The sequence below is a fragment of the Camelus ferus genome, chromosome 34 (genome assembly GCF_009834535.1).
Source record: "Camelus ferus isolate YT-003-E chromosome 34, BCGSAC_Cfer_1.0, whole genome shotgun sequence".
NCBI classification, from domain to species: Eukaryota; Metazoa; Chordata; class Mammalia; order Artiodactyla; family Camelidae; genus Camelus; species Camelus ferus.
The window spans coordinates 4,557,445-4,579,330 of record NC_045729.1 but is presented as its reverse complement, the minus strand read 5'-3'; the positions used below and the strand labels follow the sequence as shown (position 1 = coordinate 4,579,330).

At 39.9% G+C, this 21,886-nt stretch overlaps 1 protein-coding gene across 1 annotated transcript in view; it reads right to left on the bottom strand.

Moving 5' to 3' along the window:
* ITPR2 (inositol 1,4,5-trisphosphate receptor type 2) overlaps window positions 1-21,886 on the bottom strand; it is a 417,643-nt gene that overhangs the window by 247,844 nt on the left and 147,913 nt on the right. Inside the window, exons 22-26 of the mRNA XM_032472913.1 lie at window positions 10,281-10,474; window positions 6,292-6,421; window positions 4,199-4,256; window positions 2,546-2,711; window positions 1,344-1,517 (exon numbers count right to left, since the gene is read on the bottom strand). Of these exons, the coding sequence (XP_032328804.1) occupies window positions 1,344-1,517; window positions 2,546-2,711; window positions 4,199-4,256; window positions 6,292-6,421; window positions 10,281-10,474 (722 nt within the window). The remainder of the gene's footprint in view (window positions 1-1,343; window positions 1,518-2,545; window positions 2,712-4,198; window positions 4,257-6,291; window positions 6,422-10,280; window positions 10,475-21,886) is intronic.

Sequence of the window (21,886 nt, the reverse complement as noted above, 5' to 3'; positions counted from 1 at the left end):
ACCACATACAATCATGTCTGCTATGAGTTGGTATACAGTGAGTACTAAATAAATGTTGAATTTTCTCTTATTTCTTAAATATGCTATGGAAGAACTCCATTTCAACCAAAAAAAAAAAAACCTGTAGATATTCTACATTCTACTAACTTACATTATAAAATCACAGAAAAGGTTCTTAAAAGATTAAGTCAAAAATTTTGTGCAAATTAGCGGTAATGAGTCCTGAGACAAGGTGGAAGTCGTTACCCACCATTGAAATTTCATTTGGAAATTTTCAGCATTCTGATGACTCTAATTTCCTCCCACTCTGTCATCATCACCCTTCACTACAAAATATTTTGGGTATTCAAACAAACAGAAAAGCCAGGGTAGGTAAACCCCTCTAAATAGTTGACATTCCTGGAGGATTGCCAAGCTGGTAAAGTAGAAGGATGTGGTGCTTACCCTCTCCCACAAACACAACAAAAACTCCATCCACACATGGAACAATTCACACAAAATACCTACTGAACTTTGGTAGAATATCTCTTTCTATCAGAACTACAAGTTTCTACTGTAGAGCACAGGGAACTATATTCAATACCTTGTAGTAACCTATAGGAAAAAAAGAATATGAAAACGAATACATGTATGTCTATGTATGACTAAAACATTATGCCGCACTTCAGAAATTGACACAACGTTGTAAACCTACTATACGTCAATAAAAAAATAGCTTACATTCCAGCAGATGAAAATGACAACCAAATAAAACACTAGTTTGGCATTTAAGAAACTTAATGCATTATCAAATTATCACGTTGACAGTGGTTTGCTAAGACACTGCTTCAACATTTTTATTGGTTATTTACTATTTAGTGAAATGTGAAAACAGCAACTAATTAACCCACTGAAAACTAAAACCAATATAACAGAAGACTTATGATCACCATCTCACCATTCTTTGCATCATACATAGATTTTTTTAAGACTTTCATGTTGGCAATAAAGAACACTGTCCTTCCATTTAGGTTTTTTACATATTTATAAGGATATTTAATAATAAAAGGAATGGTTTATAGGTTGGCAATAAACAGCCACAATGAATGGTAAAAACAAAAAAGAACCCATTTCTTTTTTTCTCCACCTCATTCCCTCCTGTTGTCTTTACTCCTGGATTGTAAGATTTACAATGGGAAGGAGAAAAGATTAACAAGTAGGCAGATGGGATAACATGTCTTAGCAACTGACAAGAACGAAACAAAGTACAAGTTTATGGGGTTAACTGACTTGGCAAATGGAACTTCCACGCTCTGATTTAAAAGACACTTTGTATTATTTCAAAACAGATCTTGAACACGAACCTCAATGGGCTCTTCACCACCTTTCACTTGATTTTCACCCATTTCTCCATTCTCATAGCTGCTGCTCTTCTCAACCCATAACTCGGATTTTTCTACAGTCAGTCGAAGCTGGTCGAGGTCTGCCTTGATTTGCTTGTAGTTGTCCACATCCTGATTGGACACCAGCAACTGCACCTGGAAACAGAATTTCAATCCTTCATTTACTTATGGAACATTCTTTATTCCTATTTATGTCAAAAATCCCAAGTCTTCGAACAGATTTGTCCCTCAGTTGAAGTTTAATATTTCTAGAATATTTATGGATATTTTAGATCTACACTGAGCATGAAAATTTACCTGGAAGCATTGGTAAACTCTATCCAACATAGTCACATGTTGTAAAGAATCACACATATAAAAAAGGGAGACGTAGCAAAGCTTTTCAAAGTATTAAACAGTGATTTAAAAGATACCCTAACTCTAATTTCACTGCTAAAGTTAATTTTCCTGAGATTCTATCTGTTTGAAAAGTAGAAACATAAAAATAAGTGAAAGGAAATAGTGATACAGTCTAAACTTCACGATATAAACTTATAATTTATAGGTATAATATGACATTTACAAACACATGAAAAATTGTATCTATTTATATAATTACTCTTTTAATTATTTCATATTATGACATATTCTTGTAAAACTTCCTAGTATCAATGCCCTAGTAAACAAATATTAGTGAAATACATGTGAGCACGTAGATATTCCTCACTAACAGTCTCAAGGTTGATGCCACTCAAAGATGACAAAGAAAAAGATTAGATCCATTACAATTCCTTTCTTTGGGGTTTATACATTTTTCAATCACAAAACATTTATTTCAGTGCTACTGTTTTTTTTCCTGCCCAAATTTATCAGTAAAATCTTGGGTCGAAACAAACAGCAGTGACAACAAAATTCCTAATATGGAATTATCCCCCAGTGCCTTCCTAAATCTCAGTGCCTGTCATTTACATTAAAGATATCAACTGAAAAATCACTGGTGGGGAACTCTTTCTAAAACAGATCATGTCTTGGCTTAAGACAAGGCCAGAGCTATCTTTAAAAACAGTCTAAAGCGTCTCCAGGAAAAGTCTGATCAACTCTGCAACCATGAAGGCAGGTTGGATGTTACAAACAGTATTTTCAGAGCCTCTGCGACGGAGCCACTGAGGGCTACTTGATCTCACCTGTTTAAATGCCTGTAAAACTTCTGCTCTCTGGCTGAAGTGCTTGAACAGCAGCTGCAGGGCTCCTGAGAGCAGAGGAGGGTAGTCGTGCATGATCAGATGGATGAGGACCCGTAGAAACGTCCTGCCTCCTTCGTCGTCAAGTTGAACTGGATTTTTTTCCTTTCTGTAAAAGCAAAAATCATTCTAAAATAACTTAGATTAACCTAAAATCTAGTTGCAAGTGGTTAAAATTGTGTATACATTCTCAGAGTTATATCATTTCTCCCCCAAAATTGGAAAGTAAAAAGGAAGAATTTTTCACTTTTTTTCTTATTTCCTTATTTATTTATTTTCTTTTCCTTTTTCTTCTCTTTTTTTTTTCCCTCATGTAACTGGCGAGGAAATAAAACATAAAGAAAAGCTTGTGAAAAGGAGAGTTGGAAGTAAGGGTGGCCAACCATCCCAGTTTGTTCAAGACTGCAGGGTTCCCAAGATCGGGGACTCCCAGTGCGAGCACTGGGAAGGCAGCAGGCAAGCCGGGATGATTTGGTCATCTAGGCACAGACTAAAGAATCTGAATCAACCCAGAAGCATTTACTATGAAGACATACGAGGCAGGACGTACACCCAACGACTGACTGACTTTCCCCCCGTCCAAACACTCGGGCGGGGTAGGGGGGAGACTGCGCACCCACACAGGCACCCAGCCAGCACCGGCTCTGAGCGTTTGGTGTATTTGGACCCCGAACAAGATTCTCCTGCGTGAAATGTACATTTATTTTAAGGTGAAAATCATACACTGGCTTATTCTCTCTTCTCGGGAATAGTGAAATAGTTGGACAGGAAAACACTAACAATAAAAGCAAAAACTGGCAAAACAATGTAAAAATAAACCTAACCCAAATTGTTCACTCGAGATAAAAATCCTTTTGGGTTCCCCTGATTCTCCATCCTTGTCTTTCTTTGCTAACCAAAGACAATGCCACAGAAGGCTTAGTATAGAAATCTTTTTAGATACTCATGGTAAATGTGTCATAAAAATGAATGCCAGAAAATAACGTGTAACTTAGACACTTTACGTTTTTTATCTTTTGACTATTAGTTTCATTTCTGGAAAAAAAGAGGGGAAAAAAGTAACCTAAAAACAATGAATTAGCAGGCCTCCTAATACCGAAGGAGGGTAGTCATGGCAGAGACACTTTGTTTTCTTTAATCATAGATATTTACAGTTGGCAGAAAACTGCTTTATTTCTTACATATAAAGTTAATGATAATGCTGAAAGGAGTAACTTTCTTGCCTCAAGTTTCTCAGATTCAAGGAAGCAATGTTTTGCAAGATGCAGTGATATTTATACCAGGGGAGTTAAAGGGCATTCCTGTGCTGTCATTATTTGAGGAAAGAAAAGCAAAGAATTCAGGGGAGAGTTCAATATACTGATGTCATCTAGCCTGGTTTTCGGGTTTTTTTGTTTGTTGGTTTTTTTTTACCTGACCTAAAGGAAAGCTATGCTTTCTCTTCTATGGTCAATTAGCAGCTTCGTTTCTGGCAGAAATTATGTTGGCAACAATAAAGGATCTAAACTTACATAGACAGAGATGAACAATAAAGTGTCAATAAAATTCTAAGTAAAATCTTATCCACAAGATAAACATACATAAATGTTACCGTACCTTCCAGCAAACATAGTTTCTGCCTGAGCTGCAATTTCATCTATATCAGGAACAATAGCTGCAATGATACAGGGCAAAATCCAGTCTTTATCTTTTTATAATTAGGAGTCACAATATTAATATTAGCATACCGAAAAGCATTTTTGTCTTAATTTCTTTATGCCACAAAAGTCAATCTACACTTTAAAAAGTCATAACATAGTTCCTCATATATATCAATATTTTAAACTGAAGTTTACATTTTAAAATGTAAATTGTTATAGTCAAAGATACATTCAAAAGACCAGAAGCATCATTTACAAAGTTACCTCCTGTATATAGCTGTGTGTGTCTGCGGATGTGTGTGTGCGCATGTGTGTCTGTGTGTGTGTATAATAACACGGAAGGATAATTTTTTTTTAAAGAATCACAATATTTTTATAAAGAACCTTGTTACTATACGGGACTTCCAAACAACATCATCTTTTTACCTAAACTTGCTTACTTCTATAATTCCAGCCTTTATTCTTGTGGGACAGGGTTCTTGTGTTTTGGTTTTGGTTTTTAATGTGAACCAATCACGATTCTTCAGTCATCCCCACCACTAACACTCTGAAGATGTCTGTGATAAGTACACAATTTATTTCTCATCTCCAAAAGCATAAAAAGAAAACAGAGCAAGATATAAAAAGGGAAAACAGAAGTCTTCCCAGAAAGCTACCTCTTATGGATACAACCAGTGAGAGAGACCAGGTAAATCAGAGAGAACTGCTTTTCTGCCGACGCCCCAGACTTTCCCTCCCACACTTCTTACTGACACTTAGAGCTCCTGTTTCCAGAAGTCTGGCTTCTGAGAGCCAATAATTTTTATGCCACTGTCAATGCAACCGCCAGCAGAAGTTTCTGGTTCTGCCATATCGTTCCTGGAAATAGCCCTTTGGGGTTCTACACTTCTGGGAAACATAAAAACAACACTGTTGCAAACATGCCAGAGAGACTTCTAGCTCAGGAGACCTTGACTCCGTCTCTACAGACATGCTGTCTTTGGATGGTACCAAGGAGTCACAGCTAGCAGGATGTTTGGTCTAGCATCCATTCTAACTGCACACTTACTTACGATCACTGACTCATTCCTGTCAAACTGATCGATGGACAAAGAAGAGGAGGGTTCCTGACATTGCCACAGTGGTTGTGGTTAAGAGAAAGTTTTGTATCTGTGTATGAATCCTGCCCAAAGAAGAAGAATTCTGTCAACTGGCTAAATCTTTAATACGCCATAGTTTCCAGCTTGCCATGACTGGCTGGAGCTATCCAGAAAAACAGTAATTTAATATTTCTTAAGTTTCATAAGGTTCTTTCTAGAGTCACAAAATTTTAATAATAATTTTTATGGTCTTATGTCATTATGCTCCTATACTCAGAAATAAGAGTGGCTTCGTTCTTACACTTTTTAAATATGAAAAACTGATATACAATACCCATTTACAACCACGCAAAGTAATAATAATAGTTTAAAAAAACAACACCTATACACAAAATTAAACCAGCATCCACATCGAGACCTCTGGGGAACTCCATAGCTTTCTTCTTGAATTGGGTGATGTCTTCCTACAAAACACCTTTCCTCCTGACAGCTGCATTTCACTCTGCTCTTTGATCCAGGCCAAAAAAAAAAAAAAAAAAAAAAAAAATTCCCTTGGATTTTCACCAAAATAACATAATGCTTAAAAGTTTCAGACTCTGGAATTGGAAAGACCTCAGCAAGTATCCCTCTTCTGCTATTTTCATGACCTTTAGCAAGTGACTTAACTCTTCTGACTTTGGTTTTCTTATCTGTAAAATGGCATCATAAACAGCACCTCGACCTCACGGCGGTGTGACGATTACAAAAGAAACTGCATGCAAAGGACTGAGCACCAGCAGCGGCAAACATCCTCCCTGCTGTTCTGGGCAAGTTACTTGATGTTCTGTCTCAGTTCCTTCATTACACTGGTGGAGTTTATTTTGACACTTTTGTCTCATAGGAATACTTCTTGTTTTAAAAACATAAAAGGAACTTTCAAGTCCTCAGGAAGACACCATACAAAGAGGAAACACTGTCACAAAGGAGATACCTGATGGCAGCAGCGTATCTGGAGAGCCACTGGCGGACGTCTCAGCATTTCCATTGCTCTCCCCGAATTCCTTCTTATATATTGACAGCATGTATGAGATCCTATAATCGAGTCTGACACTCAGAATAAACTACGAGAAACAAAAACAACGTAAGTTTCTTTTATCAGCCTGCGATGCTTAAAAATTCAACTCATTACGTGACACCAAGAACAACATAACTATCAACGTGCCACACGAACTCGTGAGAAACCTCATTGGTAAACTCATCACACTTCAGCTGCACACGTGATAATCAGTCAGAACCCTAAGGAAAGTGATGCATTTCCATCAGCCAACGTCAGTGAAATCTCTAAGCAGTTTTTGGAAAGAAGAAAATGTGACATTCCCCCCATGATTGCTCTCCGAATACTCCAGGTGGAGGTAACCAGCAAGTCTGGACGAAGAGGTGAGGATGACATAATTTCCTGAGCCTTTTGCAGAGTTCCCATTTTCTCTGTGAGGAAAGTGCTGGGGCTGTGACCCTCATTCACTCACAGGAAGGCCACGATTTCAGCACCAATGGTGTGGACTCTGGCCACGCCACAGCGGGTCCTGGATCCAGGCTACCGAAGGGCAGCGTAAGTTACAGCGTCCAGTACACCAGGGATGTGCCTGACTGGCGTCTGCTTTCCCCTGAGTCTGTACCGTTGCCCTGGTCATGGAAACTTAAGTGCCAGTAAGGTTCCCATCTGTGCCCATCACCATGAAGAATGCAAACGCCCCAAGCCCAGGGCCCTCAAGAAGTCAGTGATCGAGTTGGGAAAACAAAATATAGCACTGTTAACATAACTGGGAAATTAGCACACATCTCATTGTGGTCTCGAGTATAATGCCGATCAGAGAAGGAAGAAGTCTGGGCTGCCAACACCTGAGTGGGGACGGGAAACAGCAGAGAGGTGGTACCTTCCCTCCCGGTTTGCCTGAGACAGGCCAGGGTTGGCCTTTGCTCCCAGTATTGTTATCAGTGTCCCCTACACTCACTTAAGAGAGTCTCACTTGAACAGCAAACAATAATGGTCATCTGAGTTTCAGAAAACTTGGTGTTTGGTGCTACCATCTAACCTTGTCTCTCACTGTCTCCACCATCACTGTATCAGACCCCTCCCTCCCTCCCTCCCGCCTTCTCCTGCCCCCTTTCCCTCACTCTCTCTCCCACTCTCCTCTTTCCACCTGCACAAGATGGAACACCTGCCGTTTCTCTTTTGCCTCCTCACCTTCATCTCCCTGGTTCCCTTTACCTTGGATGCTCTTCTCCTCCACCCCATAATCACCAGCTTTGGAGATAATCCTCCAAGGTGGGGTTTGAACCTCCTTTTTAATGAAACTTTCCCTGGTTCCCCAGTCCAGATCAATGTTTCTCCTTTTTGCTCACCCAACACCTTAGTTACACCTCTAGGTCCACAGTGGAATCCATCTCCCTACCCCACCCCCTCCTTCTTGCCCTCTCTCTCCTCTGCTAGACCTTCATGGTCCTCGTGGCAGTAACCATGCCCCACGTCAGCTGTGTCCGGTCAAGTTCAACAAACTTGTTGAGCCAGGTCCTGAGGAAGGTCCCAAGGGTACAGAAAAGGCTCCAAGGATATAAGACCTGCCTTTGAAGAGCATTTAATCCAGAGGGAAAGGCAAACACCAAAGAGAATCTTTTATTAACATGCTGTGAGCACTGCAACACATAGCGGCGGAACTGGTTCCAGTTAATAAGGAGATTTTCATTCCCAGAATAGGCAGATCTATAGCGACAGAAATAGATTAGTGGTTGCCTAGGGCGGGGGGGGGGGGGGGAAGGTGCAGTGACATTGGGGGAAATGGGGTTACTTTCGGGGATGATGAAAATGTTCCAAAGTTGACTGTGGCAGTGGTTGCCCATTATCTGGGAATATACTAAAATCCTTTGGAATGTATGCTTTAAATGGGTGAATTGTATGGTATGTGAATTATAGCTCAATAAAGCAGTTTTTAAATATAAAAAAGGGGGGATTTTCAAAGAAGACAGACCGTGGGAGAAGAGGGCTGAGAAAGGGCGTGGGTTTGGCGGCCCTGAGCAGACAGGTGGGAGCAGAAGCTTGACTGCAGGTGCCTAAAAAGACGGGTGTTTTTGGAGAAAAAAAAAAAAAAAACCCTTATAGAGAACAAGTTATTAAAATATGAATTAGTGCAACACTTACTAGGTTTTAAATGAAGATTAGTATTCAAGGAATTCTATTTTATAAATAGAGCCAAAATTGAAGCTTTCATCCTCCAGTATATTTAATTATGAAAAATAATGGAAGGTAGAAGAAAAGGGGGAAAGGGAAGAGTAAGAAGGAAGGCAGAGAAAGAGAGTGGGGAGGCGGCTGAAGACAGATGGAGAAAGAGAGAGAAGTAAAAAGACAAAAAAAAAAAAAAAAAAGATACATGAAATGATGGAGAACAGAAAGGAAGAGCCTGAGGAGGCATTGCTGGCAGAAAGCAGGAGGCTTGCTTAAGGGACGTCTCGAAGGGACATTCTAAGAAAAACATTCAAGAGCTGCACACAGGAACACAAGCACAGTGAATCAGACCCAGACACAGAGACACAAAAACCAGAGCGAGAGCAGGTTCAACAAGAAAGACATAAAGCACCCAAAAGAGAGGCTGCAAATTAAGCCAGCCCTCGCCCACCCTGCATGGTGTCTCCAGCCCACCATTTTTCAGCTGTTAGACTGCTCTGGAAATGCTGCTTTCCTGTCACTGTTCCTGGGCTGAAATGAGGGCACATATTTCAGAGGCTGTCCCGTGAGGAGGAGGACGTTAAGCTGGGGGCCCATCAGGCCACAGGTCAGGTGATCACTCGCCACCTTCCTGAGTTTCAGAAAGGACCGCTCAGTGATTTCTCAGGGTCGTGAACACAGAGTTGGGAGGCCTGCCAATTATTTCTCAGGGTTCAGCCTTCGGAATTCCTGGAGGAACTGTGAACCCTTTTATGATTATAAATCTCATTACTTTAGATAAAAATGTACAGACCTCTTTCCAGGACTACTAACCCACTTCTGGTACCTCAGTCTACATTAAAATATGATGGAGGACTTAGTAAATTGTATAGATCTTTGAAAACTCCAGGCTCCATTCTTCAAATCTGAAATAAATGCTATAATTAAAGAACCATAAAACTACTTTCCAAACTTAAACAAAAAAAAAGCTAAGAATTCATAGCTACAGGAATGAGGAATTTATCCACTAAACCAGTGGTTATGAAATAGCAATTTACCTCCTTTAAACTCATAGAGCTAGGCATTAGGCTAGGTTAATTTAAAAATATATATGTATGTATTATATCTAGTCTCTTGGAAACAAAAATGCAAAGTGGGGGGAGGGTAGAGCTCAGTGGTACAATGCATGCTTAGCATGCACAAGGGTCCTAGGTTCAATCCCCAGCACTGCCATTAAAATAAATAAACAAATAAACCCAATTACCACCCCCAAAAAAGATGCAAAGAGAGATAGTCACTTATATAAAATGCTAAAACCAATTATTAACATTTTCTTGATAAAAATAAAATTTTATTTGAGTTCTTGCTACAGTAAATCTATGTACATAGAATTGTATGTCCAATTCAATTAAAAATAGGAAAAGAGTTAGAATTCAATCTTAATTTTTCCTGCTCTGAAATCCTACTTAAATCAACGTAAAATTAAGTCAGGGTCAGTACTAAATGAGAAAATACATATGAAAGAAATTATGTCAACCTCAAAGCCCTCTGCAGTTGTTAGACGTCATTAATATATTTAACAGGAATGAACACATGTAATTAATATGTTACATACTGTCAGTGGGAGATTTCTTCCCAGGCTTATAATTAACTTAAATAAAATTAGACAAATAGCATTTCAGAATATTTACATAGTGATCTGGAATGGAACGTGTAAGACATTCAACCAATGAGCACCACTGGGTGTTTGTCACCCCTCACCTCCCAGTTGGGCCCCGTACCTGTAAGATCTCAATAATCTTCAGCTTGGTGTCCATCACAGTGATGTCCTCTTGCTCGGCGGGGGTCCCCTGCTTGCTGGGGAGCAGGCTGGGCTGAATGTCAGGCACACTCATGGGAAAGATGGAACCCCTGCTGAGTACCATCTGGGTCATCATCTCTCCCACCCCATGGATGGTTCTCATGACATTGTTTCCTGGCATGAGAAAAGTCCTTAAGTCAGTGTACAGGCCACCTTGGGAAACAGCGGCTACACCCATTTGGCCACAATCAGACTGGAAATGTAACAGGGAGGGTACCAAGGACAGGAGAGAGCGTCAGCACTGCTCAGGCTCTTTCCCTGCAGACAAAGTGAAGAGAGTGCAGGGACATTGCAAAATGACAGGTTTTAAAAGTGAACATTTACTCTCCTCAGAGAATTTTTTCATACACGCACCCCAGTGTTCATAGCAGCACTATATATAATAGCCAAGACAAGGAAGCAACCTAAACGTCCACCAACAGATGACCGGATAAAGAAGTTGTGGTATATTTATACAATGGAATACTACTCAGCCATAAAAAAGAATAAAATAATGCCTGAACATCGTCATTCTAAGCGAAGTAAGCCAGGAAGAGAAAGAAAAACACCCTATGATATCACTCATATGTGGGATCTTAAAAAAAGAGAGAGAGAGAGAGAAAAGAGGACACTAATGAACTCATCTACAAAATAAAAACAGACTTGCGGACATAGTAAACAATCTTATGGTTACCAGGGGAAAGGGGGTGGGGAAGGGATAAATTTGGGAGTTTGAGATTTGCAAATGTTAGCCCTATATATAAAAATAGATTAAAAAAACAAATTTCTTAGGTATAGAACAGGGAATTATATTCAATATCTTGTAATAACCTTTAATGAAAAAGAATATACGTATTATGCTGTACACCAGAAATCAACACATTGTAACTTCAGTTAAAAACATTTTTTTTCAAAACCAAAAATTTTTCAAAATAAATAAATAAAATAGAAAAAAAAGAAAAAGCTTTCAAGTGATGCACAGGAGGTGAGTTGTTGGTGACTCTGATAAAAATCCAAATCAGGTCCTTCTGGAACACAGTAAGCCCTACCAACCATCATACCAGTAGGGTCTAACTCCTACAATAATGAGAAAGAAAGGTAATTAAGCCCTAGGATTAAGTGAATTGCAAGTGAGGAGACAAAGATTACATGCCCGAGATCACACCATTTTGTTTAAATGGTGACTAATGCCCTAATCCTACCCTCAAACCAGGGGCTTCTTGGCTTTTAGCTTTGCTCTCATGATGCCTGTGGAACAGCTTGGGAGGAGGATTTTTACAACTCCATTTTAAGGGGAAAAAAAACATATCTGGGGAAGAAGCAGGTTTTAGCCCTTCCTTCATCAATTTGAGTAGAAAACCACACTTCAAAATCCACAGAAAGCAATTATGTTTGGGAAACGTATCAGTGACAAACACGATCATTCTCGATAAGATATTATTACTCCTCCTCTGCATCTTCTCTTGAATTTAGCTTCGTTCGCCAAGAAAACCGCCCTCGCACTCATTCCTCACACTGACCACAAGCAGCTGTACCCAAGGACCCTCCTGACACCGCTACTGTTAACCTTCTCCAGCCTGACCGCGTTTCTCACTTCTAAAGCCCTACAGCGGGCGGCAAGGACTCAGAAGAACAACTGTCTCCTTTCCTTTCATGACAGTGGTCTTTGCTTCGTGGGTGTTCATGGAGCTTTGCGTCAAGCAAAGCCTAAGAATCTGGCAAAGAATTTTCCTTTCCCCAAATGTCTCAGGGTGTAAACCAAGAGAAAGGGAAATGGAAATAAGATGGGATGAGATAAAACTCTCAGCTCCAAGTGAAGAGCATAAACTGTGGGAATACCTACAGGACTGAAAGGCAAACACATAAAGAGAAGGAAAATATTTAAAGGATGACTCAAGAGAATCTTCACGGCCCTGTGCACAGACCACAATTACCAGGCAAGCCACTGGTAACCAATATTATTTGTATGTTGCGAAAGGTGAAATGTCTTTTAAAATTCATCACCGTCTCCAAGTATGAAATTGGTATACACAGAAGAGGATGGTGCTTAAACAGTACATTTCTGAGTAGGCAAAGAAGTAATATTTTTTTTCTAGAATGGCATCCCTCAGGCAGAAATGAATTTGTGTTTCCATTCTGAGGGTCTAGGACCTTTTATTACACTGCTGTTTGCATAAGTCAAAAAATGGGGGGATGAGAAAAAATATATATATGGAAGGTAATTTCTAAGTTTGGACAAGGTTGAGACAAAGGATTGAGACAGCCCCATTTTCTGTCAGAGTGACCTCAAGGCAGAATTGTCTGTGGTTCTCAAACAATCATAGCAGCTGAGTATTTCCAAATCCCCCCACTCTCTGCTACGTGGGCTGCAGGGATGCACATCTGGCTGTTGGCAACGGTTTGGGGTCATCCATGTTCAACCAGGACATTATCCAAGTCTCGATTCCAGTATGTATATGTGTTAGCCTCCAAGAGATGCCTTCTCACCACTAACACAGAGCAGGCTCCTCTGTTACTCGTACCCTTAATTCACACAAAAATCCTTGGCACCCAGGGTGTCTGCATCTTATTTACATTTGCATGGAAAATAAACATTTAATCCAAATTATTGTTACACACGATGTTAGCCCAGACAATTCTTTCCCCCAAATATAGATCCTGTCACCAAGAAATTAAAATCTAGAGGCCAGAACCATAATAATACATAACACATGTTGTCAATGAAATGAGATGGTTCATTCCCATTGTACCACATCCTTGGATGCCTGTGGCACGTGGTTGCCACAAAACTCTCCTAACATCGCCATGTATAGCCAATTCAGAGTTTGCAAATTAAAAGATGCTATATTTTCTAGAGTTGCTTAGTGGTGATGAGAAGGGCTTAAATTGTCAACTATTACAGCTCGAAAAACCTAAGTCAAATGACACAGAAATCACAAACACGCAAGGCTCCCAGTATCCATTTTTCCACAGAAACATGTCTCATTCTGGACTGTTGAGATACGTCAGAGGCAATCAGTCCTCGACATGCAAGAGAAGAAATCACACTATTTCTCTTCTTAACCATAATTAGTTAGTACTACTGAAAAGCTTTCAGTGACAAGGATATTATAATGTAAATCCTCTGAGCAAATTCAGGTTTTCTATGTCTTTTATACTAACCCAGCAGCCAGAATTTGGATTTATGTATGAAGTGTATTGAGATGATTTGAAAAAAGGGAGTCATCTTTGTTAAGTAAAAGTACAAAGGAAGGAATTGCTTAGAAACAAAAGCAGATCGACTTTCCAGGTTCTTTCATTACATAACTGTCCAGATATTTTTTTACTAATCCTAATTCCCTCGGGAGAAAACCTCAAAAGTAAGACAGGTGTCGTCTTACCAGAAATGGCGACGGGGAATATGGGTTGAGAGTACCTTGCTTTGTTTCTTTGATGGTTCCGATGAGCCAAGTTTTCATCACCGACTCCAGAGACGTAAAAAGCAATAAGGAATTTACGTAACACTAAAGACGTGCTGACTTTCACTTGACTTTCCCCTATTCAGAAGTCATTTTACTGACGGTGATCACTAAGGGGTTGAACAATCCTTAGCAGCTACGTGGATTTATAGACAGTGTAAGAAATTTAACAAAATCTTATTTGATGGACATTTACCTTACGTCCATTGGTGTTTTATTTTATTTAAAGTCATCTCTATCTGTTATCTCTCTCTATTAGACATACTTTTCTCCTTTGAACACCTAAGAACAAAAGGGATCATTTGAATTTTCCAGTTGTTTAGGTTTTAGATAGACACTTCTGAAACCTGCTACGCATGTATAAGAGATGACAGACATACCGCATAAGGAGAGCTCTGTGAATATTTGTTCACAGCAAGTTTCTAAGTTTCTTGATTTTGAGCACCGAAGTCAACTCTCAGTGTTCTACAGTAATAGAAGCCAAAACATGGATAATCCAAAAACCATTCTTATTTCTCTGAAACCTATCTTTATAGTTGGATTTGGATAAATATGTCTGCCATTATAATAATTCATGTGAAACAGAATGATGTTAAACCATGAAGACCTGACTCAGGAAGCCTTCCTCCTTCTCCTCCCTGCTCAGCACCTCCCTATAAACCTCCACTGGCTGGGAAACGCCCACACTCCCTCAGACTAGGGCACTTTTCCATTTTGAACACTCTTTGGATCAGCGCTTCCTCCCAGTGGTTAGGGTCTGGGTTATAAAAGGACTTTTATGTATGCAAAGAAAACAAAAACATTAACCCAAGATTATCACTAGCCTTACTTAAGCCAGTGATATAAGCAGGGTAATAGATAACATGGTATCAACCTGGATTAAAAAGAAAATCAAGGTTTAACAGCCTAGAGGACAACAGATAACCAGCACTCCCACTGTCAAAGTTAGATGACAGTATTCTGGAGAGCTGGATGTCCAGTCCACAGAGGGTTTTTAATCCACGTGTGGGAGCTGGAGGCAACTTGGTGTTCCTCTGCCTGGAGTTCTCTTACTCAGGTGGCCGCTTGGCTTGCTCCCTCAAAATCCCTTCTGATTTCTGGTGCAATGTCACCTCCTCAGGATTCCTCCGGCCACCCTCTCTAAAGAAGGGCTGTCATCACTCTGGATCCTGCTCTTCGTTTCAGTCATGGCATTAGCACCATCTCGTATCACATTTGTATTTGTTTATGTGTTTATTGCATCTCTCTCTCCCCCCAGAAGTAACATAAGTTTCATGAAGACAGGGAGTCTGCCTGGTGTCTCGCTCTGTCTGCAACACCAGGAACAGTGCCTGACACACAGTAGCCATTCAACAAATGCTTGTTGGATTATTGCACAAACAAAAAATAAAGCTGGATGAACAAATGAATTATTAAAAATGATTGTTTTATAAGGTCTGCATAAAAAGTAGGTATTGTTATATTAAAGGTAAGTTTCATCAAGGGGAGGTTTTGCTTGCTTTCTTTTCTACTTTCGGAATTTTCTGAATTTTTTCAGAAAGTATATATAATTTCATGCTACTTAAAAAACTATTTGCAGCGGGGGAGGTACAGCTCAGTGGTAGAGTGTGTGCTTAGCATGCACAAGGTCCTGGGTTCAGTCCTCAGTACCTCCATTAAAAAATAGATTTAAAAAACCCAAATTACCTCCCCCCAAAATTAAAAAAAAATTTTAAAAATTGTTAAATGTATTTGCTAAAAAAAAAAAAAATTTAATGCCATAGATAACAATGAGGTGAGGAAAATCATGGAGTCTGACTTTATCAAGGGCATTATCACATCCCATGTACTTTGCAGGCCACATACACCCCTCACAGCAGGGTATGGAGTTGGGGGACCCGTCCCATTTTACAGAGCCAGAAAGTGACAGGGCCTCGGATTCAGGTCAACTAATGTCAATGTGCATCTGTTCCCCACATCACGTTGCTTCACTAATAGGCCATCACCTTACAAGTTTCCAAAGATTTTATATAAAACTCAGAAAACCTACCAAATGCAGAAAGAAACTATCCTAATTAAACAGCCCCTGTTCAGAAAGTATTCATTAAGTAGCCAACGTTCATCTGGCCACATACTAGGGACACCAGGCGTTCAAGGCACAAGAGCAGGAATTTACACACAGTGAATGTTAGCTAAGGAGACAGAAAGTACGTCCCCCCAAATTTAAGAACAAATACAAAGCAAATGAGATAGTAACAGTATGGCTTAGGACAATTTTTCTAATTGGTTAAAGCATCTTAGGTGAGGAGAGGGACAGCTGCTTCCCTGAAGAGATACAATTTTGAAGTAGGCTTTGAATGGAGTCAAGGATTCGAGTAGATTCGAGTAGTGTGATCTTTCTCAAATCGCTTCACCGTCCAATGCTGAGAATCATAATCCTAACAAAATACGTTGCAATTCCTTGTGAAAATAAAATATGTGCAAAACAGTCATGAAGAACGAAAAGTATCCTAAGATTGTAAGGTATTACTTCGAGTGAGAAACAGAGGACGTGCAGTGTTTTCACAACACTTCTGAAAAACAGCTCTTCTCCGCTTTAATATGTTCTATATGACAGTGGTCACCACCTTACTAACGAGTCTGTGGTTCCATCACATAATCCTAGCTCATAATCTCTCACTCTATGGCATGGCCGACACAAAAATCTCACCTCTAAAAGGAGAAATCTTGCAGAAGAGTGGTTTACAAAGAATACTCAATGGACAAAGTAGGGGAAATGATACCTAATTTTCTTCATTCTACATAAACGCTCATTGAATACCATGTGTCGATAAGCCTTTTACAGATTCCAACTTTCCAGGAGCTTAGAAATAGAACAAAGCAAAACCTATTGAAAACATGTTACTCAAATATAGTAAAGCTATTCTCCATCTTTTTTTGAATATCAAGTAGACTGCTTAGAAGAAAATTATTTCCCATCCCACACCCTAAAGAAGTATTATTCAAAGGATGAATTGAAAAAGCAATTCATACAAAACAGTGGTTGAGTTCTATATCTTATTTTGGATTTCATCACTGTCAAATACTGACAGTCTTTTCAGTATTCCAAACCTCAAGATTTTATTCTGATTTGTAGAACTGGTCTTTAATTCTTAACAGCTGGCAATTCAGGCAATCAATGGATTTACATACTATTTTTATAATTGAGATGAAAATTTAAATGCAGTACAATACACAGATCTTAAACAAAAGGTTTTAGCAGTTTGGACAAAGAAGGACATACATCCATATAAACCACATATCCAGATATTCGAAAATTTCCATTACCCTAGAAAGCTCTCTGTGCACTTTTCCAGTTAATCCCCTCCACTTTCCCCCTCCCCACCTCTACCAGAAACAACCACTCCTCTGACTTACTACACCACAGAGCTCTTCGCTGAAGAATGTACAGTTTCATAGGCATGATTTTAGTTAACTGATTATAGCCAAGGAGTCCTATTAAACCAATCATTGCTACAGTATGGAAGGACCTCTAGTTCCTTGCTGCTCTGTTGTTGCCTCCACCAGGTAAGTATTTCTGTCAGTGACGAGTGAAGTCAGAGGTAGCACATTTTGCAAATGCAAAGATAACATGAAACAAGGAAGGGTAACTAATATGGTGAATGACTCCATCAAATCCCAAGACTCCATCAACAGGTTGAAAACTAATGGGTCAAATCCAATGAGGTAAAATCAAAATATAAAATGCCCTGCCACTTAGGTCCAAATGAAAGCAACTCAAGCATGTGATGTGATATTAATAGAGCACAAACTAGAACTTCCGTTGTGCCCAAGTTCAACAGAAATCAATACTATGTCATCATTACCAAAAACACTCATGTTCACTTAGACTGTATTGTGAAAGTAAAGTGTTCAGAATGATTGAGAAAATAACTGGTTTGCCTTCGTCCTGGCCAAACCAATGACCCATCATATTTGAATGCTAAGAGGAACTTTAAAGGAAGTGCAGGTGACTACAGAGAGGAGGAGACACTCAGGTGGCAGGCTGGCCATCTGCAAACAGAAAGAACTAGATTTCAGTGTAGCTCCAGGGAACACAAGCAGGGCTGCCTGTTGGAAGTTAGAGGGAGGCGTCCTTCGGATAACCTAACAAAGAGACCTAATATTTGGAGCTGTTGGAAATAAGTACAGTAACCTTAGTGTAGGTCACTGGTGGATGCTCTTGACCTGAAACTGAGGGAACCGAGGAGCCAACCCCAGTGTATTAACACCTTGAGGCATCAGATTCTGAGGCTCAAACAGTCTTCACAGTTGGAGGAAACACCTGGAGCAGACAGAAGGTGAGGACAACCTGGTCCTCTGTAGTCCTTCTCATTATCTGTGAGGTCGCCTAAGTATTGATTCTGCCTTATTAACTCAATTTGGTAGTGTCAGTAGTTCTTTCTGATGCCAGGAGTCATTCACATCACTCCTAGGGAACTCCACAGGTTTCAGAGTCATTTTATAGCTTAAAGAATAAGAATAAACTCCACACCAAACCAAACATGGTTTGTGATTCATCCATTGTGCAGAGGATACCCTTGGGAAACCCAAACCCCAAAACTACAGACAATGCCTTTGTTTCTCACACATCCCAGAGAAAGACAGACAAACCTAGAATCAAAGACTTCTGCCTCTACTAAGTTAAATTAATTACATAGCATAATAAAACTATTTTTATGTATCATAACTTTATGTGAGCAACCCCTGATGAGAGAGCTGTAAGGAAGTTACAGAGCTGCTTCCCGACTTAGGGTAGTGTGTAAATTACTCATGCATTATGCCCAGTCATGCCCATGAAATTTATTAACCTACACAGTTCACAAGTGACTATTTGAACCATATTATTCTGCTAAGACGGTGCATCAGAGATCACTTAAAAGGTACAACATTAATCACTAAAATTGCAGAAACAAAATATCAGAAAGTATTTTAACATGAACTGGCATTTGTCATATTATTTATCATTCATTAGAAATCTGGAAATCCAATTAAAGGTGCAAAAGTACCAAAAAAAAAGACAATCATAAATCTAAAATGTCATGGTCTAGAAACTATTTCAAATACATACATATTTATAGAAAACATGCAAATTACATACATTCATCTAATGCATGTCACTCAACAGATATTTCTGAAAGCCAAGCATGCATATAATAATACATTAGGCATGGAACAAGTCAGCTATAGAACCAGAAACAGAATCTTTTCTCATAATTTTTCCACCTACTTTGGTTCTCTTACTCAACACATTTGAATCCTTATTATTGAATTACCTGGTAGTAATTCTAAGAGTCTTGGAGTCTTTTGTAAGTCTCCTAGGAAAAAGGGCATAAAAAATAATTACAAAATCAAAAACAAAAAGGCGCAAACATGTATTTGGAATTTTAGCGTCTCTAAATATGTCCTTCAAATGCATGCATATCTATATAAGGCATGTCACATCCATCCATCCTGATGATAAGTGAGTTATGAAAGTATGCACGAAATACAGAAGTAGCTCATAAAAAGGTGCCTTAAGGATAAAATTGTTTAGTCTTACTGAGGAAACAGCAAGAGACAGAACTAGAGACATCGAATGCAGATTATGAAGACCTGTGGGCACCAGCTTAGGGAACTGGTTATTATTCTCTAGAGGTGACAAGACCTAGTAAGGGGTAGAGAGCATGGCATTCGGAAGGATCCGCACGTGGGAATGTGAAGAAAGAACCAAAGACAGTCAGGGGAGACCAGCAGGGAGTAAAGCGGAACATTCAACTTCAAGATATTTAAGTGGTAACATTTTTAAGGCTTGTCACTGAAACTGTTTCTGAGACAAGCCAAACAACGGTTCCTGAAGGCGAGATTCTTGGTTTAAAAATTTTTTTTTTGATCTGGGCTGTGAAATCACCTCAAGCTAAATCAAAACTCCTTGGTAAACACCTACTGTTCTGTACTAAACTTTCTTGGGGAACTTGGAAAAAGTAGAAAGCAGGGTCCCTGCAGGTGAAGAAGCCATCTGTACAAGACAGCAGCGTAACAGTAGAAAGGACAGTCACTGCGGGGCTGTGGGCTTCTGTGAAGAAGGAGAGAAAAAGGAAAAGAAACCTGAATTCAAAATTTGGTCCAGCAAGCTACACGCTGTAGAATCTCAGGCAAAGTATTTAACCTCTCTAAGACCCTATTTCCTGGGCCAAACGTGACCAAACTACCTAACTTGCTGGACTGTGACAAGGATTAGGGATAAAAATATGCAAGATCTAGAGGTGTGCTAGGTGTTAAATATAAATAATAGATACCTTTTAATACATAAATAATAGATTACCCTTTCATAGTAACCCTTTGCCAAATGTGTGGCCTGGCCCGCGGTAGAAACTGTGTGAAGCAGCCACATTACACAGTTACTCTCTGCTGATTTTTATAAATGTGTTTGATTTTTTTAAAGGGATATGATCTGGTGTAGATCCTGTGCTTGGGACCCTCTTGATAATACAGAGACAAAATTAAACTCAGCAAGAAAAAAACCAGCCCTCTCGGGCACCACTGATAACGAAGAGGAAACCTGACAGTTACAGGCATTTTTTTCTAAAACTTACAAAAGCTTAAGCAGAAAAAAAATATACAATAAAAGTGTAAAAGACAGTATCCTATAAGCCAGAAAGGACTCAGAAGTGCAGTCAGCATAGCACAAAGAACCAGACTCAGAAAATGGCAGAATGTCAGAGAAATCGTCCTTCTTATCTGAAGACGAGGATGCCAGGAAACACTTGCTGCCCAGAGCAGGTTTCTGATGCCAGTGATTCTGGGGCATTTGGAAGTAGGCAGCCTTTTGAAAAAAAAAAATTTTTTTTGTCTCTAGAACTTTGTTGTGCATTTAAATGTCTTAATGTTGTTTTTATTTGCCTCCCAAAAATCTCTGTTTCTGATAAGATCCCATCACTTTTATTTTTCTTCCTAATCTGTATCTCCTATGCGATCTTAATCCTGACCTACAGTTTTCCCAGTCATGGTACTTTTCTGGAAGACACCTGTGGTGGGTGCTGTGATGGTCCTGCCCGGATTTCCTTTCAAGAACGAAGGACTATTGCCTGAGCAGAAGGAGGGCTACGTGGCAGACAGCCCTCATAAGTCAGCTCTGTGGGGATTGGCTACTCAGGAGAGAATTGTTTCAAGCAAGGCCACACCCCATTCCAGGACAGCCCACAGGGGCATAAAGACACAGCTCCCCCACTTCAATGGGAGACAACTCTGAAAGGACATCCCAACTTCAGACTTCCCAGAAGCTCCCGCTAAGATTGCATCACAACTCAATTTCTTCCTTGGCCCAATCCTGCCTATCTCCCTTCTATTCCACCGACGTTGATCCTCTCAGGCTCTCCCTGATAAACCTCCTGCAAGCTCATCTCTGTCCAGAGTCTGCTCCCAGGGAACACAACCTACAGAAAGGAACTGCAAAGATCCAGGGAGGTAGCTGTCGGTGGAAGAATCAAGGCATTAGAAGAACACGCTCAGCTGACACAGTGCACAAGCACAGAGGACAAGAGAGACCCATCACCACGGACAGGACTGCACACATGCCCCGGCCTCTTCTCTAAGTCTACAGCTTCCTTTACTAGAAGCATATGATGTGGACGGAGAGAAGCTGGAGGCAGAAGGGAGAAACATATGGGAAGCAGGCAGGTGTGAGGAATGAGACCCAGAATGGATGAGACAGAACTGCCTGATGGCAAGGGACAGGCTGGAAGCAGAGAGAGGGAGGACAGGTATAATGGGGCAAAGCCATCTAAAAGGAGCATTCAGCACCTTGTTGTAATCTCTGCTGGAAAAGAATATGAAAACGAAGATATGTATGTCTACGTACGATTGAAATATTATGCTGTACTCCAGAAATTGACATATTGTAACTGACTATACGTCAATTAATAAATAAGTATATAAAAATAAATAGAAAGACCATCTCAAGAGGCAGAACGGGGGTGAGAAAAGTTAAATCCAGAAATCCAGAAGAGAGACGTTCAAATGACGACTGGTAATTGTGGCCTCTTCCCCCTGCAGGTCAACTTGGCTAACGCTTCAGAGGACTGTGAGCTCT